At 41.5% G+C, this 24,270-nt stretch overlaps 2 protein-coding genes and 1 long non-coding RNA gene across 12 annotated transcripts in view; 1 reads left to right on the top strand and 2 right to left on the bottom strand.

Moving 5' to 3' along the window:
* The window catches only part of LOC121282149, a 67,379-nt gene extending 56,736 nt beyond the window's left edge, over positions 1-10,643 (bottom strand). Inside the window, exons 1-2 of one of the 4 annotated variants that reach the window (XM_041195661.1) lie at positions 10,398-10,643; positions 7,356-7,813 (exon numbers count right to left, since the gene is read on the bottom strand). In XM_041195661.1, the coding sequence (XP_041051595.1) occupies positions 7,356-7,419 (64 nt within the window). In that variant the 5' untranslated portion in view covers positions 7,420-7,813; positions 10,398-10,643. Of the gene's footprint in view, positions 1-7,355; positions 7,814-10,397 lie in introns of those variants that run through there. The other 3 variants (XR_005944000.1, XM_041195663.1, XM_041195662.1) reach the window with 3 other exon arrangements.
* Positions 10,644-10,775: 132 nt separating this feature from the next.
* LOC121282151 lies at positions 10,776-24,086 on the top strand. Of its 2 annotated transcripts, XR_005944001.1 has the most exons (6): positions 10,796-10,863; positions 12,168-12,317; positions 16,000-16,082; positions 16,882-17,686; positions 18,843-18,916; positions 22,723-24,086. It is a non-coding gene; the product is annotated as an uncharacterized LOC121282151 (long non-coding RNA). The 2 variants fall into 2 exon arrangements; XR_005944002.1 differs by lacking the exon at positions 16,000-16,082 and having other exon boundaries at positions 10,776-10,863.
* Positions 19,575-24,270, bottom strand: part of LOC121282150 (complement decay-accelerating factor-like) — a 57,868-nt gene continuing 53,172 nt past the window's right edge. For 5 of the 6 annotated variants that reach the window (XM_041195667.1, XM_041195664.1, XM_041195669.1 and 2 more), the window contains 2 exons: positions 24,082-24,151; positions 19,575-22,541 (listed from right to left, as the gene is read on the bottom strand). In XM_041195667.1, coding sequence (XP_041051601.1) covers positions 22,463-22,541; positions 24,082-24,151 — 149 coding nt within the window. In that variant the 3' untranslated portion in view covers positions 19,575-22,462. The remainder of the gene's footprint in view (positions 22,542-24,081; positions 24,152-24,270) is intronic. The other variant, XM_041195668.1, reaches the window with a different exon arrangement.

The raw sequence follows: 24,270 nt of genomic DNA, 5'->3' as shown, positions 1-24,270 counted from the left end.
CTCCATCACCCCCTACATCTCAACCCCCTCCCACGGCACCTTCCCATGCAACCGCAGAAGGTACAACACCTGCTCCTTTGCTTCACCTCTCCTCACCATCCAAGGGCCCAAACACTCCTTTCAAGTGAAGCAGCATTTCACTTGTACTTCCCTCAATTTAGTCTACTGCATTCGTTGCTCCCAATGAGGTTTCCTCTACATTGGAGAGACCAAACACAGACTGGGTGACCGCTTTGTACAAAACCTTCGGTCTGTCTGCAAGCATGACCCAGACCTCCCTGTCGCTTGCTATTTCAACACTCCACCCTGCTCTCATGCCCACATGTCTGTCCTTGGCATTGCTCCAGTGAAACTCAATGCAAACTGGAGGAACAGCACCTCATCTTCCAACTAGGCACTTTACAGCCTTCCAGACTGAATATTGAGTTCAACAATTTTAGATCATGAACTCTCTCTTCCATCCCCACACCCTTTCCGATCCCCCCCTTTTTTCCAATAATTTATATAGATTTTTCTTTTCCCATCTATTTCCATTATTTTTAAATGTATTTCCATCCATTGTTTTATCTCTACCTTTTATCCTATTTTGATTCCTTCACCCCACCCCCACTAGGGCTATCTGTGCCTTGCTTGTCCTGCTTTCTACCCTTAATTAGCACATTCCTTAGATAATATCACCACCTTCAACACCTCTTTGTCCTTTTGTCTATGACATCTTCTGGCTATCTCCACCTATTACTGGCCCTCTATCCAGCTCTACTTGTCCCACCCACCCCCCACCCAAAACCAGTTTATATTTCACCTCTCTTCTATCTTTCCTTACTTCTGTTGAAGAGTCATACGGACTCGAAACATTAACTGTGTTCCGCTCCGAAGATGCTGCCAGACCTGCTGAGTTTTTCCAGGTATTTTGATTTTTATTTTTGTTTTGGATTTCCAGCATCTGCAGTTTTTTGCTTTTTGCTTTTAAAACATAAGGATGTTATGTTTCAGTTGTAGAGGGCATTAGTGAGACTGCATTTCGAATAGTGTGTGCAGATTTGGTCTCCTTATTTAAAGAAGGATGTAAAGGCGTGGGAGGTGGTTCAGGAGAGGTTTACTAGACTGATGCCTAGAATAAGTGAATTGTGTTATGAGAATAGGTAGAACAGGCTGGGCTTGTTTCCACTGGAGCTTAGAAGGGTGAGGGGTGACTTGATTGAAGTATATAAGATCCTGCTTGGTCTTGATAAGGTGGCCGTGGAAAAGATTTTTCCTCTTGTGGGTCAGCCCAGAACTAGGGGGCACTGTTTTAAAATTAGAGGTCACCTTTCTAGAACAGAAATAAGGGAAAAAAAATTCTCTCAGAGGGTTGTGCAACTTTGGAACTTTCTGCCTCAGAAGACAGTGGATGTGAGGTCATTGAATATTTTTAAGGCAGAGGTCGATAGATTCTTGTTAAGCTAGGGAATCTAAGGTTATCAGAGGTAGATAGGAACGTGGAACTCGAAACACAAACAGATCAGCTTCAATCCTATTGAATGGCAGAGTGGGCTTGAGGGGCCAAATGGCCTACTTCTGCTATTATTTCATATGTTCGTATATCCTGTTGTCATGAAACTTATCCCTCATGTTAATATATTACATTTAGATGCATACACTATACACAGAGGTCTCTGTCTCATTCTTAATTTCAATGTATATTATTCTCTCCCCCTTTTTAGCACACCTAAGGAGATGGGTATCCAATCTGCTTTCAGGCTTCTGTCAATGCTAGTTCTAAGCCAGTCAAATGAGAAGGTACAAGAAGTAATACAGAATGACTTGTTCCCCTTCACTTGTGACAGATGAGCTAATGCCACTTCCTCTCCTGATGGTCTTGTTGAAATCGGGATACTTTGTACCATGATTAGCAGATGCCAGCCTGTATTTTCACCTCCATGACATGAACCCCTGAACACCACACTTTGACATCATGCTATCAATAGTAAAAATATGTAAGTAACTTTTTTTTAAAATGATTTTAGTAACCACTCATAGACAGTCAATTCTGAATTCATAATTGTTTCATTCAAATAAACATTTTACTTTTAGCACTGAATTGTATTCAGTGAACTGAACTGAAATATTGAGAGAATCTTATGGATGCGAGGGGAGTCTCAGCTGCCAGAGGGAGGCGAGAGATCTGGGTCGCCTCATTTGGGGAAAGCCTGCCAAACTACGAGCCAATTAACCAGGCAATTAACTGGTGGGCCTTCCCCGAGATCACAACCCCAGAAGTCCCACCCACCATGAGTGATAGTGAGAGTTTTGAGGTGGGTTTCGCAGGATGGGGTTGGGGAAGCAGAGTTTGACAGCAAGGGCAAGGATGTGACTCTCAGCAGGTCCCCCCTTCCCGATGCAGAATCCCTCATCGAGTGCCTTTGAATGAGGGGCTTTCCCCCCCCGGAGACCAAAGAATTCTACACAAGTCTGCATATCATGCTCCCCGCGTGGTGACAGATGCCCTGCTGCTGTGTTAATACCAGCAAAGGCAAGTAGAGGCCCTTAATTGGGTATAAATTGGCCCTTAAGATCCTCAGTTGGTGATGGGGCAACTAGGCCGTCCGCAGCCTTCTCACCATGGATTTAATCAGGGTGGTGCAGGAAGGTGGCGGGATCTCCAACTGCCACCATCCTGCCCAATTAAAGCCCCTCACCATCACCAAACTCAGCAGGAGGGAGAGTGTAAAATTTGACCCATTGTATTAGACTCTCCTACTTTGCATTTTTGTTTTACAGCCAACTCCTCATAATTCAATATTGTTTTTTGCATTAAAGACAGAACAGGAAGAAGTCTGGGTAGAACAGAGATAATTTGAGAGGATAATCTTAATTGCAAGCATAAAAATACCACTTGAGAAGGAATATGAGCAGTGCTTTATATTTTGCCTCTAACTAAACTGACATGCATAATGAAATAAACAGGGATTGCAAAGGAGAAACACGTAGGTTCTCAGTTTTCTACTTCCCCTGACCTTCATTCGTTGTAATACCAGTGAGATTACCTTTTAGCAGCTGTGGCAGTGAAATACCTTTTACCGCACAATGAATAACATTTTCAGCAATAGTTGAAAACTTCTTCATCACGAAACTATGTTCATCATTGGTCTACTCCAGAAAGCCAGATAATGAAGGAAAGAACTGGAGCCTAATCTTTACATACTTATAGGAGCTTTTATTGCAGGGATATATATTATAAACATGTACCTTTTAACCCAACTACCAGTTTCAGTATCCCCAGTCAATGACACCAAATGCAAAACAATTAAACACCCAGTTAATACACAATAATGATGTTCTTGCCAAATTAAAAAAATGTCAGCATCTATGGCACATTACAACATATTATAGGTTTAGACCTTTACAAATATCACATCATGTATCGCATAATGATACAGTTTTAGTAAATCTACGGAAGATCCTGGTCAACAATTTTGTTCTGGTTCCAAGTCGTTAACAAATACATAAGCAAATTCCCAACCCAAAAGAAAAACTTATATTTATTTAGCACTTGTCCTTGGGATATTCCAAAGTGGTAGACAACCAATAAATTAATTCTATTATGTAGGTAAATGTGGCTTTTTAATATGTGCATGGTACAGACCCTAAAAAGCAGAGGTAAATGGCCTAACCAGTTAAAATATTTTGGTGAAAGGGTAAATGCTGGCCAAGACAACAGGACAACTCTCATGTTCTTCTTCAAGTAATGCCTTAGGATCTTTTATATCCACCTGAGTAATGTCCAAACAAACACAGCACCTTCGACACTCCAGCACTCTTTCGGTACCACACCAAAGTGTCTGCTGCTATCAAAGTCACGGGCTGGAAATTTACGAACCGGTGTGCTGGGAACGGTGCTGTAAACTTCATTCTAAACTGCATTGACTTCGGCGGAAACATAAAATCCCGTTGCCTTAAAATTAAGCCTATGGACTAGGACTTGAGCTCTGACCTCCTGATTTATTGCCCTTCCCTACTTGCCCTTGAGAAAGTGGTGGTGAGCTGCCTTCTTGAACCGTTGCAGTCCCTGTGGTGTAGGTACACCCACAGTACTGTCAGGGAGGGAGGTCCAAGATTTTGACCCAGCGACAGTGAAGGAATGGCGATATATTTCCAAATCAGGGTAGTGAATGGCTTGGAGGGGAACTTCCAGGTGGTGGTGTTCCCTTGTATCAGCCAATTGTCCTTCCAGATAGTAGCAGTCATGGGTTTGGAAGGTGCTTCCTAAGGAGGCTTGCTGAGTTTCTGTAGTGCATCTTGTAGACAGTACACATTGCTGCCACAGTTCATCGGTAGTGGAGGGAGTGAATGTTTGTGGAAAGGATGCCAATCAAATGGGCTGCTTTGTCCTCGATGGTCTCAAGCTTAACCGTTGTGGGAGTTGCGCTCATCCAGGAAAGCAGAGAGTATTCCATCACACTCCTGGCTTGTGCCTTGTAGATGCTGGACATGCTTTGGGGAGTCAGGAGATAAGTTACTTGTTGCTGGATTCCTAGCCTCTGACCTGCTCTTATTGCTACAGTATTTATATGGCTAGTCCAGTTCAGTTTCTGGTCACTGGTTACCCCAGGATGTTGGTAGTGGGGGATTCAGCCATGGTAATGCCATTAAATTTCAAGGGCTGATGGTTAGATTCTCTCTTGTTGAAGATGATCATTGCCTGGCACTTGTGTGACGCGAATGTTACTTGCCACTTGTCAGCCTAAGTCTCGATGTTGTCCAGGTCTTGCTGCACTTGGACATGGGCTGCTTCAGCATCTGAGGAGTGGTGAATGGTGCTGAGCATTGTGCAATCATCAGTGATCATCCCCACTTCTGACCTTGCGATTGAAGGAAGGTCATTGATGAAGGAGCTGAAGGTGGTTGGGCCGAGGACACTACCCTGGGGAACTCCTGCAGTGATGACCTGGAGCTGTGATGATTGATCTCCAGCAACCACAACCATCTTCTTTTGTGCTAGATATGATTCCAACTGATGGAGAGTTTTGCCCCTGATTGCCATTGACTCCAGTTTTGCTAGGGCTCCTTGATGCCACACTCGGTCAAATGCAGCCTTGATGTCAAGGGAAGTTACTCTCATCTCACTTCTGGAGTTCAGCTCTTTTGTTCATGTTTGAACCAAGGCTGCATAACATTTAATTTTTCTCTGAAATCAAGTTTTCTAATAATTTCAACAAACAGATGTACACTGAGAATGAGCATTCCTCCTAGTGAAGTAATAACGTTGAAAATTTACAATTAAAATCTAACAGGTGCGGTGGTGCAACAATAACTTGTATTAATAAAGCCTCTTTAACATAATAAAATGTCCCAAGACACCTCACGGGAGCATTATGGAACAAAACATGACACTGAGCCACAAAAGAAGTTATTAGTGCAGGTGACCAAAAGCTTGGTCAAAGAGGTAGGTTTTAAGAAGTGACTGAAAGTAGCTAGGTGGAGATAAAGCGCAGAGGTTTAGGCAAGAGATTCCAGATCTTAGAGTCAAGGCGTTCAGCAGCACAGGCACCAATGGTGGAGCAACTGGTACTGGGGATGCACAAGAGATCAGAATTAGAGGAGTGCATATATCTGAGGGTTGTGGGGCTGGAGAAAATTACAGGGATCAGGAAGGGTGAGGAAGGATTTGAAAACAAGGATGAGAAGTTTTGAATTGAGGGGTTGCTTAACAGGAGCCAGCAGAGGCCAGTGAGCACAGTGATCGGGACTGGGTGCAAGTTTGGACATGAACAGCAGCGTTTTGGATGACCACAAATTTACGGAGGGTAGAACACGGGAGGCTAGCCAGAGGTGGGTTTGAATAGTCAAGTCTAGAGGTAACAAAGGCCTGGATGAGAGTGTGAGCAGCAAGTGAGCTGAGGCATGGGCAGAGTCAGGTGAAGTTACAAAGATGGGAATATGTAGCCTTGGTGATGTTTGGAAGCTCATCTTGAAATGAAATATGACACTGAATTTGCGAACAGTCTGGTTTAACCTCAAACAGCTGCCAGTGAGAGACAAGAAGTCAGTGGCTCGGGATTGGAGTTTATGATGGGGACCGAGGAAACCACCAGAATTTTGTCAAAAAATTTACACAAATTGTTCCGTAGTTTGAGAACAACTCAGAACAGTGGATGCCCAGAATTGGGCACAATACTCCATCTTGGGTCAACCAGTATTTTCTGTAGGTTTAACATAACTTCCTGCTTTTTCTACTCTATATAATCACCGTCAGATTGCCACTCTGGTCCTACTCTTTTTGCGCCACATCCAAGCTCTGCATTTCTGACCCGGACTTCCAATCCTGTCTTCTTCAGGAATACGGAGTGTGGCTCAAATCTAACTGTTTCCTGGTAGGGCAGGATTGTTGGGATAAGACATGCCACACCCCCGCCACCCCCTCCCCGACAGTGTTCACCCCCCCCCCCCTCCCAAACCAACCCTCCCCGACAGTGTTCACCCCCTCCAAACCCCCCCGAAGGTGTTCACCCCCCAACCCCAACAGTGTTCACCTCCCCCGCCACAACCCCACCGCCCCCCCCCACCCCCTCACCCCCGACAGTTCTGGCCGAGCCACATCCCTGAGAGGAATAAAAGAAATACATTTCCTCCATATTCGCACCTGGGTTTGTGCAGGACTCGGGGTGGGGGTTGCAGATGAACTCGGCAGCGTAAAAGATCGGGGAGATCTGGGAGCTTGAGTTCCTTGTGTAAGCACAACATGCTCACACTGCCTCGATCTTTTACAATGGTTCTGGCCGAATGAATCCCTGCCCAGCGCCGGCTCTGGAGGTTCCCTCCAAATTATGACCAGATTTTCAGGCATAGCAGGAAACAAAATCTATTCCTGGTGTTATTTTTTCAGCATTTTTGGATATTGTTTATACATTTATCCTGGAGTAGGTGCATTACATTTTGCCGTTATTTGAATGGGCTTTTATGGCATTAAGTAAGTGGCCTTAAAATTGAGAAGCAACTCCAATATGACAACAAAACACTTAATGTGTATGAATGATGTGAAACTGTAATGTTCATACTTAAAGAGGAATATTTAGGTGTGGGTTAGATTGTTCATGTTGATTTCTACCCATTTTACATTCGGGGGTGGGGTAATTCTCCTGAAATTCGCAGGAAATTTAAGTGTAAATTGTCGGATTGTGCACAGGGATAGGCGCTACTTAGAGTTTAACTTTTGGTTTGGCCCCGGGTTGAAATTCTTAATTACGGGGACACTTGGAGAAAATTAAAATCGTGGTAAAGGTAATGCGAACGTTTTAACTTCTTAAAGTCCAATCATACACTCTTGCTAAAACCCGCACAGCGACATTGAGAGCTGGCCAAATTCTGTCCCTTACCTGGTTTGTTACTGGCGCATGGGGTAAGAAAGACAGCAACCATAAGCGCAATTTTCTGCCACATTTTCGCCCTCGTTAACCTGGAGAATCGTATAGAGTTACCAATCCCGTCCTGTGTCAGAAAGTGCCGCCTGAATCAATAAAGCGATGGGACGTTAAGACGTGTTCCTCCTCTTTGTACTGCTGGTAAGACTAATGTCGGAAGTATTCCCTTATCGAACGCTTCAATTCCATTGTAGTGTAGAGTGTATTTTAGGGTTGTGTTTCTTTGCAGTTTGCTCCTATCTGGATGTATTTTTCCAGCGCTCGTTGCTCTTCGCTGTCGGCAAGCTGATTGCATTAACAGGATATTTGGTGTATTTATTCCCCCTGAAAACTCTCCTGGTTCTTTTCCAATACATTCTGCCAAAGATAAAACTGAATGCGTGTTTATCTCGCACACCAGAGCTCATTGGTTCCTGAAAGGAGATATAAATTAAGAAAAGTGACACAGTTGGAAAATAATCTGCAGTTGATGAGTTCACAGCTAAAGCCAAGCCTCTTGGTTCACGTGGATAAAAAGAAAAAAACTGCGGATGCTGGAAATCCAAAACAAAAACAAAAATACCTGGAAAAACTCAGCAGGTCTGACAGTATCTGCGGAGAGGAACACAGTTAACGTTTCGATTCCGTATGACTCTTCAACAGAACAGAGTTGAAGGGTCATACGGACTCGAAACGTTAACTGTTCCTCTCCGCAGATGCTGTCAGACCTGCTGAGTTTTTCCAGGTATTTTTGTTTTTGTTTTTTCTCTTGGTTCACGTGTCAATTTAATTTTGACTTTCTCTACTATGGCAAAATTTGGGTTTTGTGCGATGCACTAGCTACAGATCTGCATTGCTGCAATATATAACCTGCAGATCTGTAATGCCAATATATTACCTACAGATCAGTAATGCTACAATACACAACCTACAGACCTGTAATGCCACAATACACAACCTACACATCTGTAATGCTGCAATATATAACCTACAGATCTGTAATTCTGCAATATATTATCTACAGATCTGTAATGCTACAATATATTACCTACAGATATGTAATACTGCAATTCACAACCTACAGATCTGTATTGCTGCAATATATTACCTACAGATCTGTAATGCTACAATACACAACCTAGAGATCTGCAATGCTGCAATATATTACCTACAGATCTGTAATGCTACAATACACAACCTACAGATCTGCAATGCTGCAATATATTACCTACAGATTTGTAATGTTGCAATATATTAGTTACAGGTGTGTAATGTTGCAATATATTAGCTACAGATATGTAATGCAACAATTTATCACCTACAGATCTGTAATGCTGCAATATATTATCTACAGATCTGTAATGCTACAATATACAACCTACAGACCTGCAATGCTGCAAAACATTCCCTACAGATTTGTAATACAACAATGTATCACCCACAGATCTGTAATGCTACAATACATAACCTACAGATCTGTGATGCTGCAATACATTATCTACAGATCTGTAATAAAACAATACACTGCCTACTGATCTTTAATACTACAATACCTTGGCAGCTGGTGGAATTTGAATTCAATGAATAGAAAAAAGTCTGGAGTTGAAAGCTAGTCTTAGTGATGGTGACCATTGTTGTAAAGTCCCATCTGCTTCACTAATATCCTTTAACGAAGGAAATCTGTCTTCCTTACCTGGCCTGGCCTACATGTGATTCCAGATCCACAGTAATGTGCTTGACTCTTAACTGCCCTCTGAAATGTCTAGCAAGCCACTCAGTTCTAGGGCAATTAGGAATTGGCCACAAATGCTGGCCTTGCCAGCGACATCCAGATCCCATGAATGGTTAAATAAAAGGATAAAAACAAAAAAACTGCGGATGCTGGAAATCCAAAACAAAAACCGAATTACCTGGAAAAACTCAGCAGGTCTGGCAGCATCGGCGGAGAAGAAAACAGTTGACGTTTCGAGTCCTCATGACCCTTCAACAGAACTGAGTGAATCTTAGGAAAGGGGTGAAATATAAACTGGTTTAAGGTGGGGTGGGGGGTGGGGGGAGAGAAGTGGTTGGGGGGGTGTGGTTGTAGGGACAAGCAAGCAGTGATAGGAGCAGATAATCAAAAGATGTCACAGACAAAAGAACAAAAGAACACAGAGGTGGTGATATTATCATTTAGATAATATCACTACCTTCAACACCTCTGTGTTCTTTTGTTCTTTTGTCTGTGACATCTTTTGATTATCTGCTCCTATCACTGCTTGCTTGTCCCTACAACCACACCACCCCCCCCCCCACTTCTCCCCACCCCCCCAACCCCACTACCACCTTAAACCATCTTATATTTCACCCCTTTCCTGAGATTCATTCAGTTCTGTCATGAGGACTCGAAACGTCAACTCTTTTCTTCTCCGCCGATGCTGCCAGACCTGCTGAGTTTTTCCAGGTAATTCGGTTTTTGTTTTCAATAAAAGGATACACTGACTGGGCAATGCAATGGACAGTGACTCATGATGCAGTTATGCCAGTGTCATCATCCTTTGAAATTGCTCGAATACACCAAGCCAGTCGAAACCACCTTTTGGAGTTAGCCATGCATTGGGGTTTCTTTGTGTTATTCTTCCACCCTTTAACCTTCTTTAGAAACATTTATTTTACCACTTTCCTTTGACTGACAGTCAAACCAGATCGTTTCAACCCAGCAGCGCTATGAAGTCATTATTTAGTTGTGTTTGTCACAAAATGCTCCGTAACCTTCGCCCGTCCTCCTTCAATGTAGTGCAAATAGCTAACACAATGTGTCATTAAATAAAGACGGAAAATATTGGAAATGCACAGCTGGAAATTCATTGTTCTCCGCCCTGCTGTGTATTTACAGCCTTGTTTTCGCATCAGATTTCTGGCGTTTACAAGCTGTTTCTCCTTCTGTCTGCCACTAAATTAACACCGCCTAAATGTACACAAAACGCTGGGAATGTACCGGACTATTGCCCTGCTGTCTTAATCTGACCAGTTGGTCACCTTTTTTCAGTCGAAAGTAGAGAGCAGCACAATATTCTGGCGTAAGTATGGAGATTTTCTCTGGTCCGCCCATCTCCTAACTCAGTGTTCCACAGGGATTGGCAGCGTTCCAGTACCTTGCCAGCTGATCATGAATTGTGTGTAAACCCAGAAAGAAAGTTTTGAAAGCTACTTCACTAGGCTGGGTATAATTCCACAGTCACATCCGACACATCTGCACGCCGATTGTTTGAGTAGGGTCCAGATTGCAAACAGGAATTGTAGCTGTCAGTCCAGGGCTGTTGAGGTAATCGGAACACACCCATAACCCGACCCTCTGAGATTAACCAACAGATCATGCAGCAAGAATTTAACTTGACTAATCTAAACAAACAGGTCAGTGTGATACTAAGGGAGTGCTGCAGTCAATGTGATGTTAAAGCGACGCCCTGTCTGCCTCTTCGCCTGGATGTAAAAGATCCGAACGGTATGAAATAATTCTGAGCAACAATTATCCCATTCTCGACACCACCAGGAGAGAGTCACTACAAAAACAAAAACAAAAATACCTGGAAAAACTCAGCAGGTCTGACAGCATCTGCGGAGAGGAAGTTAATGTTTCGAGTCGTTAACGTTAACTGTATTCCGCTCCGCAGATGCTGTCAGACCTGCTGAGTTTTTCCAGGTATTTTTGTTTTTGTTTTGGATTTCCAGCATCCGCAGTTTTTTGCTTTTACATGGGAGAGTCACTAGTTCGTTCAGTTGCTGCTTGTGGAGTCATTCCTGTATACAGATTGATTTCTGTGTTTGCCTGCCTAGTAACAGTAACAGCCATTCACAAAGAAGCACTCAGGGGTGTGCTGAAGTGTGTTTTTAATTTATTCATGGGATGTGGGCATCGCTGGCTAGTCCAGCATTTATTGCCCATCTCTAATTGCCCTTGTTCAGAGGGCATTTAAGAGTCAACCACATTGCTGTGGAGTCACATGTAGGCCAGAACAGGTAAGGATAGCAGATCTCCTTCCCTAAAGAGCATCAGTGAACTAGATGGGTTTTTACAATAGTTGACAATGGTTTCATGGTCATCATTAGACTTTTTAATTCCAGGTTGATGGGACTTCCCATTTTGTTTTTAGAACTCATTCCCAAAAAGCTCCAAATGCTGGGAGTTGGGATACAGACCAGCTGTGATTTAACTGAATGATGGAACAATGGGCTGAATGGTCTCTTCCTGTTCTTATGTTAACAGAGGCAAAGGTTGAGTCAAAGAAGGTGGCGCAGTTACGTCATATGTTTTAAAGCGGGCTTTAAAGGTACAGAGAGAGGTGGAAAGGCAGAGGGGTTTAGGGAAGAAAGAATGGATTCATAACATCCTCAAAAGCTGAGTGTGCATCATATTGGGCTTGGGCTGATAAGTGACAACAATCACACTGCAAAGGACATCTCTAACAAGAGAGAATCTAACCATCACTCTGTGGCATTCAATGGCATTGCCATCGCTGAAGACAGCAGATGCATGGGAACACCACAATGTGCAAATTTCCCTCCAAGCCACACACCATCAGGGCCCAGGAGAGGGGGATGCAGATGGTGCCAAACACTGCGGTCTGGGGGCTGGGGAGAAGGTGGTGGGGGGTGGGGGGGTTGGGGGTGCACCTGGGCTTTGTCATGTAAACAGAGTTTTTCTCCTTGTCCACACTGAGCAGTCGGAGCTGCAGACCTGACAAAGTGGCTTAAAAGAAAGGATTTGTCAGGCCGAGAGTTCCGATTTGTTTAATGTCGTTCTGTCAGTTTCAGGTCATTTCGCTGAGCTGCTGCACTGCTTCCAACCTTCCAGAAGCTTTCTAATTCCAGTGTTTTTTGAAAAGCCTGTAAGAAAACCACAAAACTGTTCGAAGGTTAGCAGCAGCAGCAACTGAGAGGGTTCTTGGTTGAAAAATGGTAAGTCAAATCTCTGCAATTTTAGAATCAAATTCTTTTTTCCTCCTCATATTCTTTCTTTATTGAAAGAAATTACTTGGCTGCAATGAGGTTCCATGGGTTCAAGCAATTATCCAGTTTTTTTACCCAAAAGACTGTCCTTATGAGCAAACCTGAACAGTAAGTGATGGCAAGCAATTCAACTATGACTGCATCACACTGTGCTATGCTTATTTTATGGCTCAGTATGCACAAAAAAACTTCCCTGTAGGGATTACTGGATAGCGATCAGCAATGAAGCAAGTTCTGTTTTACTCACTCACACTGGGTTGTTAAGTCTTCCTGGATTATTGAAGAATTTCAGTTTGAAAAATGTGTCTGTTATTCACAGAATGTCACAACTCTGAATAAAGGAGAAACAAAAATGGTAACAACAGAACAATAGAACACTACAGACGCTGGAAACCTGAAATAAAAATAGAAAATGCAGGAAAAGCTCTGCTGGCCTGGCAGCATCTGTGGAGAGAGAAAGTGAATTAATGTTTCAGGTCTGTGACCTTTCAAACAAATGAAAGGTCACAGACCTGAAATGCTAACTTTGTTTCTCTCTCCACAGATGCTGCCTAATGTGAGTTTTTCCAGCATTTTGTAGTATTATGATAACAATGGAAGTTGTGTGTAGCATTTCCAAAGGGAATTGTAAAGGGGACAAAAGCTGCAAGAATGTAGAGAAAGTTATGAAGATGAATATTAACTAATTTCATTCAGAAGCTTAATACAAACTGTTTAAGTTCATAGATCAAGCCAAGGGCAGTGAATCTGAAGAATAAATTGGAGTACTGCAAAGCAAGTGGGCCAACAAGTTGAGCCTGCAGCAATGGCAGATGGAATTTAATATGAAAAAATGGAAACTTTGGGGTAGGAAAACAACATGTGGGTGACTTGTCCATGAATAGTGTCAAAACAGTTAAGAATGTGATTGAAACAAGTAAGGATGGTTTGAGTTCATCAATGTTCACTTACTGCAGAGCAGCTTTTTCAAGTTGCTATTGAATCTGTTTCCACTCCCCCTTCAGGCATTGCATTCCAGATCATAACAAGTAAAAAATAAAGAATTTGGTAGACTAGATAAGAGAAAAACATTTTGAGAATAAGGGTGCATAACCTTGAAGGTAGACCTACACAATTCAGGGGAGATGTCACAAAGCATTTGTTCATACGAAGGGTAGTGGATATCTGGGATTCTCTCAAAAACGGTAGAGATAAGTCAATTGAAAATTTCAAAACTGATATTGATAGGTTTTTCTTAGGCAAGGGTATGAAGAGTTACAGAACGAAGGCCGATAGATGAAGTTAAGGTACGTATGAACAGATCAGCCATGATCCAGTTGAATGCCTCAAGGGGCTGAATGGCCTACTCTGTTCTTATGTATGTTGGATTTTTTGGCAATATGTTAAATCTCTCATCTTTCAGTTACCGATCCTCCTGCCAGTGGAAACAATTTCTCCCGATCTACATGGTTTCATCCCTTTTAAGATTTGCTTATTGCAAATAGGCAATTGTGGTGCCCCTCTGAGGCCCTTTGGACCATACTGGCGAAAGGGTGTACATCCTAAAGTCAATTGATTATTTTCCTAAAGAGGGCCACTTGCTCCATTGGGTGCTGCAGACTCAAAGAAAGCAATGTTCTTCAGGGCTTCGCTGAGTCACATTTCTGCAGCCTGAATGTGGCACTTCTCCAAGATTCCAACTGCTGGTTCAATCATGGTGTTCCTAATGGAACTCGTAGGCACAATGCCATTGCCATGCAAATAACTCTGTTCTCTGGCTTTGAAACAAAATCTCTTGCTTTGATTGAGGACAGACATTGGTTCCAGTCCACTGCACCATCAGCAAGTTTGCGAACACAAAGTCTAAGGGTGGAATTCTACAGCCCTGACCGCTGGCGTGATTTTCCAGTCCCGCCAAAGTCAACGGACATTTGAATGGCTCGCTGTATTTTATAGCCCCGCCCCCAAAGCAATGGGTTGGGAAATGGCCTGGTAAATTTCTGTTAGATGAATCAGGGGTCTCTTAATACAGTAATGGTTTTATTGCAACCTTTTGTAATTGCTTACATTGTTCCAACAAATTGTTAGCTAAGTCAAAATGGGTTTTGTAATTAATGACTTCAGTGTGTCACCCTTGGAGCTGCAAACTTTTTTTGTGTCTTTAAGGTTATTTATGATTGACAATTATATTTGATTCATCTTTCTGGTCAATCTTCAAAGGGAATCAGCGTCCACACTTCCAGTTCTTCTGGGGATATCAAAAAAGCTTCTGGAAAAAGAGAAAACAACTCTGAGGTCAAAGTTAGTGTTAATGCAGGACAATATTTACAAATGAGTGAAGATTAATGTATGTTTATTATTTATTAACTTCAAGTCAGAATAGATATTGCAATCTGTTACCTCACTTAGTTGCTACTGTTTATCTGTTGCTTTTAATAAACTCGTTCTGTAGTTTTTAGCCTCAGCAATGGTTTGATAATCCGAGAAGTGAAAGGGCTGATTCAATATTCTAAATTTAGTAACTAGTATTTCTGTTCAGCATCAGGCAATGCTACGTTACCATATGTTGCACACATAATGTCATTGCTGCTTATAGGGAGCAAGGGCTTCCTTGCAGGACTGTCCTTTGGTGCTGAGTTAAATATAAATATCTGGATAAAGGCTGAAAATGGAATAGTTTTGACTCTGTACATGTGATGACTATTTACTGCCCTTCATTTGTGTGCTTAATAAAGTTGTAAATACATTCTTTAGATACTTCTTCCTTTTCTCTCTCTGCTTGAGGAATAGTTTGGGTTAGGCTGCTCTAAGATATCATCATATACTTTCTGGAGAGAATGTCAAGGAAATGAGCTACTTTATCAAGTAAAATCAGATTGGGGACTGCAGATTGGAACAGTGGTGGGCTAGGTGGAGGTAATTAGAATCAGGTATTAGAAAATAAGTGTTTCAATATCTGTGTTGTTACCACTTCATGCTCAGACTCTATTGTTCCTCCCCTTGGGGGTTGAGACATGTTGAAGCAGCATAGAAGATGTTTTATGTTTGGCTCAGCTAGCAAAGCAGCCAAAAAATAATTACTTCAGATTCAGAGACAAGAAAGTTACCACTGAACAATGGATAACACATTAGTTTCATTCTATTTTGACTGTCAGTTTCTATTGCTGTGGAGGGTGTTGCATTTTCCAGTACTTTGCCCCAGCTTCACTGTTTGCTGCTGCAATTGAACTTCCTGTGCATACATTAATCTTCAGTAATTTGTAAATATTGGCCTGCATTAACACTAACTTTGACCTCAGAGTTGTTTTCTCTTTTTCCAGAGGCTTTTTTGATATCTTCAGAAGAACTGGAAGTGTGAAAGTGCTGAGGGTGGCAATTTCTCTGGAGTTCCCTAAGTACTCTGTGCATTAAGTGTGGAAAGATGGCATCAGCTCAAAGCACCATAACATTTTCACTGGTGTTGGCAAGAGCTTAGGTCATCACTGATGGCACTTATACAACCATTGGCAGTGTTTCCATATGAACAGAAAGATCTTCCGTTCAATGAAAATTCAGTTAGTTTGTACACAGAAAGATAATGAAAGTAAATGCATGTTCTCAAGGAAGCAATCAAAATGTCTTCATTGTCCATGGTGCCTGTGTTACTTAAAAGATCAGATTGACTGTCACAGGAGGATATTGCTGATGACCTCATTTCGAAAGCATTGAAAAGCAGCAAAATGCAGCCACAATGAGGTATGTACCTCAACCATAATTAATGTAGGGCACAGCGGTTTTAAATTAAAACATATTGTAGGGATATGAGGTAAATATTAGGATTTTAATCACTCCTTGACCCAATAGAAAAGACACTGAATGTGTCAATTAGCAACATGAGCCTATTAAGTTCGATTAGCATACACAAAATTGCTACTTAACAATGGCAGTTGTGTAATCAGTGACCTCTGGTCCTTGTTCTCCAAAGTCACCGAGCATTGTCTTCTGGATTATGTTCTGTTGACCGTGGTATCGCTTCTCTTGAGATATGCCAATGATGTCTCGAAGGGTCCTTCTATTATCCTGCTGAGAGACCCTTCTCATGTCATATTAGGCTATAGTTGTCGCTGGTTAGCATGATTGAGCCAAAATTTCCAATTTTTCTGCTTTTTGCAGACAATTCAAAGCTCACATGTCTGCCTACATCAGCCACTTTCTGTAATTTTTTAAATTCATTCTTGGGATGTGGGCATTGCTGGTTAGGCCCTTGAGAAGGTGGTGGTGAGCTGCCTTCTTGAACCACTGGACTATTGCACACAGGATTTCGCTTGATATTTATCTCACATACAATCCATGTTAGGGAGCTTCTAGCTTAGCAGTCTCATCTCACTTCTTCTACACTATTGAGTACTCGTGCTATAAGAGGAGCAATTTTACAACTATATCTTAGTATTTTGTGAACAATGTTAACCATCATGCTTTGCTGTTAGCTTTTAACCATGTGGTTACCCATAAACAAGATCTTGTGCAGTTATTGATTAAATCTAATTATCCATAGATACATGGATCCTACAATATGTATTAATGCTTGGATTACCCCAGCAAGTTGATCTTCTATAGCCCAGTAAATGTATCCTAAATAACCATGGTCTGCTGCATAACTGGAGCACAGAAAGGCATAAACACGCAGCAGGATAAGGAGTGAGCCTAACTACAGCAGGAGCTGAAGAGGACAAAGAAGAAATGGAGGTGAAACAAGGAAAATCAGTGCAATGGACCTTGAAAGGTGACAGCCGCTGCTCTCAACATCAAAGCATTATTTAAGTCAGTAAGACACAAAAGGTCCCTTATAAAACTGAGATCACTGGGAGTCAAAGGGAGAAGCCACCAGTGACTAGAATAGTAACTGACACTGTTTGTAGTTGTCCCAGCCAACGTCACAATCCAGGGCCATTACTACAGATACTTTGCCCTTGGTTTCACACCAGTGATTTTCTGATGCCTGATAAAAATATAACCCACACACATGCAAAAGTTGATTGTGTGTTTTTTAAAAATTTATGCTGAAGTCAGAGCCCTGACATCATGGGGTTTTGGATCATTGGACTGTATTGTGTTCCCGTTTGCTAAAATTTTGCAAATAATTCCAACAGTTAGGCTAGCAGGTATTCTGGAACAATGTGCAGCACTTTAATCACCTTTAACCTTTATATTTCTATGAATTACATTGAAAAATCCTTTGGTGATCTTGGTGTTTATAACACTTTGTTTCTGTCTACCGAGGGGTTGTGGCAATCCAGGAGAGATTATGAAGCATCCGATACTACTTTGGGAAATAAAGTTACATTTCATTGTGATGAAGGGTGAGCATTCAGTTGCACAAATTCTGGAATGATTTTGCTGAAGGGTTATGTTTTTGATGTTGGGATGATGTTGAGGGATGTCACAATATCTCCTTATGAAATATTTCCAAATTGCTTTTAATAGCTCAAGCAGGAAGGAGAAATGCTTTATTTTTATAGACAAATCCTGTATGTTATATTGAAGATTGGGAGGATTGTGATCTTTAGTTTCCCATTCTGCTTGGTTACATCATTGTTTCATTAGAAACATGTGATGGGAAGCTTCAAAAGTTGAGGGTAACAGTTCCCCAGTAAATGACAGATTGTCGTTCTTGCTGCAGTTCAGTGGAACTGGCAACTCATCTGAATCTTCCTCATTGTCTTCTTCTTCTGGCTCTGCCTGCCATGCCTTTTGTATTGCTGCACGGTGACTTCACTCCCCGAATGTATCCATGTGCAGCATACACCACCTTCACTATGGACATCTTTAAAGTCTATACAATAAGAATAGCACCAGATCTAGACAGACAATGAGATCATTGTTCAGAATTTGGCGGAGGCAAGAGAGGTCCCAGTTGCCAACTGAAAAGCTGGCAAGAACCGCGTCACCTCTTTTTTGAGAAGGTCTGCCACATATTGTGCCACTCAGGCACTTGACAGGCCAGTGGTGGGCCTTCACCTGAGATGAAAGACCTTGTGGGTGGAAGTCCCGCGTATAGAGAGCTGTCGGCCAATCAGAGGTTCTCTTCTGTACTCAGCAGCACCACTGGGAAGACGGTGTCTGCTGCCAGTTCTACACCCGTCTGGAGGCCACAGGTGAGTGATGGCAGGAAGAGGGTGGCAGGATGGGGGTTGGCAGCAAGGACAGGGGGTACACCTTCACAATGCTGGGTACCTCAAACAGGCACTGAGCACTTTTGAATGAGGGACCCTCCCTGGGAGTCTGCAAACATGCCAGGATTCTTTTGTCATGCTCCCTGCATAGCAAGCCCCCCTGGGTTAATAATGGTTTTATGATGTTATTTAATAGTTTCATAGTTGAAACCAGTTTAACCATTAGATTCATTTCCTGATTAGCATGCTGCACTAATTTCACATGTAACTTTCAGCTCACTTATCTGGCAATAAGTGATTTCTCTTTTGGTTTTCTACAATGGCTTGTTTTTTTCATTTCTAGGTACAAACTGGTTGGTAGTGACTACCGGATATGCACAGCTGATGGTTGGAGCGGTGTGGTCCCAACATGTAAAAGTAAGTTTAGATTGCAGATTTGGTAAAGCGGGCCACTTGATTTTCCTTATTTAATAAATTATCCTATTTAAATAACTGAAGTGTTGGCTTCAAGTATTAATAGTTCATAGGAGGATAAAGTTGAGGTACAGAACCATGATTATAATTAAATGGCAGAACAGGCTTGATGGCATGAATGATCGACTCCCCTTCCTATGTTCTTATTAAATTGTCAATGGAATTTAAAACAAAACAATGTTTGATGACATATATTCCTGGTCCCTTAAAATCTTTTAGTTGAAAACCCATGGGATCATGTTGCTGGGTGTCAGTAATGTTGGGTCAGACAGTGAAATGGTTCTTGGCTAATGCTGGCAGCAATGGGTTTCTGGCACTGTTGCAAAGGCAACAATTAAGGGCATTATTAGGTAGACAGACTTTATTATTTGTTCTTGGGATGTGAGCACCTCTGGCCAATAATTGGAGCTACACTGCTGCAATCGGGTGTTGATCATTGACATGGCATAAAGGGGACAAGAGGGTTATTCTAGGATGGACACTGGATTGGGCAACTGACATTTTACTTTGCAAGTTTTTCATATTGAAATGTAACTAGAATGTCAGAAAAAAACCTCTTCAGATATACCTTTCAAGATATAATAAACATATTATTGCATAGTTCATAACTGAAGTAGCCATTTATCATATGCAACTGAGAAACCATACAAAATAGTTCTACACACTACACCAGTAAACTCATCGGTATTAATACAGCAGCATTACATTGAATTAAATTACACAGGATATCTCCAAGTGGCAACCTCAGATCAGACATCTTAACAATTGTGGCAATATATATTATCAATGATACAATCTTACATCCCTAAACCTGCTGAAATATTGCAAATTGCCATCTGTGTTCTATATTCAAGAAAGTCAGAAAATTTCAGTCATTCATTGAAGTAACTGCATTTTGTAATAACTTGTCCTGTGTCATGACAGGGGAATCACAGCCACAAATTACTTAAGATAGACTGAACTTTTTAAAGGAAGATATGTTTTTTTACAATTACCTACAAGCAAAGGCTTATAAAGTAAATGTAAAGTAACCCACTTTCTGGGAAATTCCTATGTGGATTATGCTGGACTGACTAGTCCAGAGGGAACATGTGACACCTAAGGTGTCAAGGCCCACTTTAGACAGACACCTAAAAGGAAGAAATACAATGCAAAAGAGTGAACTTGACTTTCCTGTGGTTGAGGAGACAAAAGAGACTGCCACATCTCAGCAGGAACCATTTCCTATTGAGTTGTATCTCAGAATGTGGAAATGAACTGAATTGAAAGAAAGCTTCTGGGCGAAATACGTGTTTGTTCTTTTCCCTTCCAGGAATACACAACAAAATAGGTTAAAAAGCCAGCTGCAAACCTGAGCTATGTTCTAGTTCAGCTATGCTAGTGTGTGCTGTGAAGGTCACAGCAGAAAAACAGCAAATAGGAATCCCTGCAGCTTGCAGGAAAAAGTCTTTCTCTCCTCTCTCTCTCTGTGGCTGGGGGCAAGTCAGCAAAGCCACAGTCAAAAAGGAAATGGGACAACTCCTTCAGCTAATCAGCAGAACCAAGTGTCTCCAAACCAACAGCTCAACTGCCAAAGTCACCCCTACCAGAATCTCTCAACTTAACGGCCGCAGCATTTTTCCATCTGCTCCTCACGGACACACCAAAGACTGATTCATATACCCTTTTTATATTTTAATTTTGGACTCAACTTCTCATTTCTGATCTCTGTGTATGTGTGTTGGGTTTTTATTATTTTTTTCTTGGGTTTTAGTAATTAATAAATTTAATATTTCTTTGACTTAAGAAAGCCTGCTTAAATTGGCTACTTCTAAAACACAAATAATTTGGAGTGAGAAAACGTATCCATCAGGGAAGGGATCCCTAAATTAAATCTTGTTGCGACCAACTGAGAAGGTTGAATAAAGAAGGGGAGCCAGCTCATTCCCCCTTGCCCAGGGGCATAACAAAATGGGGGTCCTGCTCGGAAAGTTAACAATTTGGTGTATCATGTCTGGGATCATAACAAATTGGGGGACCTCACCTGGGGACCAGTCGTAACATGCCCTACATGTTGTTTTTCTTCATTCTTTAAGTTCTTTCTGCCACCCGCTTGCTCCAATATAAAGATTGGTTCCAATGTTACCTTTGAGTTGCCTGATCATGTAAGAGGAGCACAGGGTGTTTTGACGACTATTTTCTCTCTTTCTGAGCACAAGAACTTGACAAGTATGATCCTTCATCCAAGGCACAGTGTAGAGAGACCATGAAATATGAGCTAACGAGATTACAAAAAGGGAAAAAAATAATAGGAATATAAGCTTTATAGCTTTGAACACAGTACACAACACAAGTGATGGGTTTTGGTGGATAGTTCACTGAAACTAACAGTGCAATGTCCTGATAGAATAACAAAGCTAACCAGACCTTGGAATGTATGATCAGAGTGGTTAAGCACAAATCTCTCAAAGCAACAATGAGTTTATTACAAGGTTCTGGCATTTCCACACCCTGGTGCACTGTGTGCAACTCTTGTCACCAGTGAGGGTATTCAGAAATTGGAGACAGTGAAGAAAAAGACATCCCACTGGATACCTAATTTAAAACAATAAGTTATGAGGAGCAGTCGAGATTATTTACTTTGAATAAGAGAAGACTGAGGGCAGACCCCATTCAACGTGCTTAAGGGAATAAATCAATTCAGCCACATTAATGTGTTTCAAATCAACATAAAATCAGGGACATTAGCTGATGCTAAGAGGAGTGAGGTTGCACAGAGCATGTGGTTTGTCCAGGAAAACAGAGTGTAGAGATATTTAAGGGGGCTAGATTTTTGTGCCTGACCAGATGGGCTGAGGAGTTTTCTTCAGTCCTATCATTTTGAATATTTTTTGTACACACAAAGTAGGGCTGCTTATTTGCCATCTCTGTCCCAATTGTTTTTGGAAGCATTTTCTAGGGTTTGCATTTCTTTACATAATTTTTATGATTTTTGAAGAGCTGAACTTGTCCCGCTCTTGGAATTTGGCTGATGCTGCATTTCTCCTTAAAGGGACATTCCCTGCCAGATCAAATCGCCAGTGATCCTGGATTGTCACAGGGAATATACTATAGGCAAACTTTCTCAATGCCTGTCAAATAGAGAGCACGTCTTATGTCACAAGCTGCAGTGAGAGGCTCACCCCTTGCCTACAGACATGCCCATCCATTGAGCCAGTACAACCTAATTTTTGCCAAGATTGCAAAATCTGGGCTATATTTACACCATGGTACAGAAGAACATTTACATTTAAGATAATTCACATCAAAAAATAATACTGAGCAAAGAAATTTGAACCTTTTATTTTTTATATAGTCTCCAAAGTTCTAGAAGTAGCACGTAGATCATGCTGCTTTCTGATTCCTCTGTCTTGTCATGGAGATCTTTATGAATTTGATCCATTGAACTGAAAGGACTGGAATATTATTTTCCCCAAGACTGACGACCATTCATCTAAAACGGCTGCAGTTTCAATTTCCAATAAGTTGAATTGTTGCTAGTTCAGTGTCCTTGTGACATTCTAGGAATTGACTCCCTGTTTTATAGGATCTAGATGGAAAGGAAGAAGTGGCAAAACAAACAGAGAGGCAGCATATGATCAACTAGCTCTAGTAAAAGTTTTTTAAAAACTGTGAAGAGCACAGCTATAAAGAGTAAATACATTACAAAGGTACCAATACAATACTGATACTGACAGTACATTTGACATTTTATCTATTTTTTATTGCAGGGTCTCAGGAAAGCAACTTGAGTGTATCACTCTCCTATAGTTACATCTGAACAGTGTGGAGTCCCGCAGTATGGCAGTTGCAAAACGCTCACGCGGACAAGCAGACACTTTAAGTGCAACGCAGCAGTGCCATGACATCAAGGACAAGTGGCATTAAGACAACAGCACAGAAAAATCCCAGTTGCACATCACAATAATACCGGATTGAGTGACAGTCAGGAAGACTCAAGAGAAAGAGTTCTGAGCCATAGGTCTTGAAATGTGTAAAGCATTTAGCTTTCAGTTGCTGCTGTCATTCTTACTCTTGAAGACCTAAACAATATGAAAGCAGTTTCTCTGTATCTCTGACTACCTAAATATATAAACTGCAGTTTAACTGTTGGAACATTCCATTCCATCAGCCAATTTCTCATGATGCAAGAGAACATGATACTTCGGAAAAAATATATTACTGAAAACTAAACATTATTTTCTCATTGTAGTCCATAAGAGGAAGGAGTCCAGCAAATAGTGAGATCAGTTATGTGGAACATCCAGGGACAATGATAAACCAATTGTTGGGACTAAACTTTCACAAGCGAACCATCAGTATGGAATCACGGGCATTTCTCTCAGATAACTCCAATTTGCACTTATGTAACAATTTTTATAGGCAAGAAAATTTCTCAGAATGATTTCCAATAAGGAGGAGGGGGTAACAGTAGACAGAGATGACACAAGTGGTAATGGAGCAAGTGTTGAGGATTAAGCTGAACGCAGGGTTGAGCAAGATGCTATGGTTCTGCACTTGCAGATTTTGCTTGACAACCAGAGAATTACTTCATCCTAATGGCTGAAGGTGTGAGAGGGTGGATAGGGGAGCTGTAGATCAGGCAAACAATCAGCTGTTGCAATGTCACCTGATCTCATTGCAGGTGCAATGGTGTTTTCCCACGGAATATGTGGGGTAAAAAGACATGCATTTATATTGCACCTTTCACAATCTTGTGACGTCCCAAGTCACTCACAGCCATTGAAGTACTTTTGAAGTACTGTTCTAATGTAGGAAAGAATGGCAGCCACAGAAAGCTCCCACAACAGCAACATGATAATAACCAGAAAATCTGTTTTTTCAATAATGTTAATTGAGGGCTAAATATTGACCAGGACAGGATGGAGAACTGGCCTGTTCTTCAAAATAGTGCCATGGAGGCTTATGCGTGTTCAGTCATTCAGAAATGCTTAATTATTTTCCAGTTTCTATTGCTGGCCATGTCACCTCAATTGTGGTGGATATTTAAGTTTCCACTGGATTTATATTATCCAAATTTACAAAAATGATGCAGAGAAATATAAGAATAAAAGCAGTTCTACACTCACCCATATTTTCTTCTGTCATAAATAACCTTGATTATAATTAGTACTATAACAATGGCACCAGGGATGGCTCCTGAAATCAATACAAGAAAGATGAGACCTGGGGCCAGACTTGCACATTACATCTCACCCTGTTCCACAGACAATTGAAGTCAAAGGATGGTAACAACAGATGGGGTATAAAACAGATGG

The sequence above is a fragment of the Carcharodon carcharias genome, chromosome 9 (assembly GCF_017639515.1).
Source record: "Carcharodon carcharias isolate sCarCar2 chromosome 9, sCarCar2.pri, whole genome shotgun sequence".
Lineage (NCBI taxonomy): Eukaryota > Metazoa > Chordata > Chondrichthyes > Lamniformes > Lamnidae > Carcharodon > Carcharodon carcharias.
This window is presented reverse-complemented; position numbering and strand designations above follow the sequence as displayed.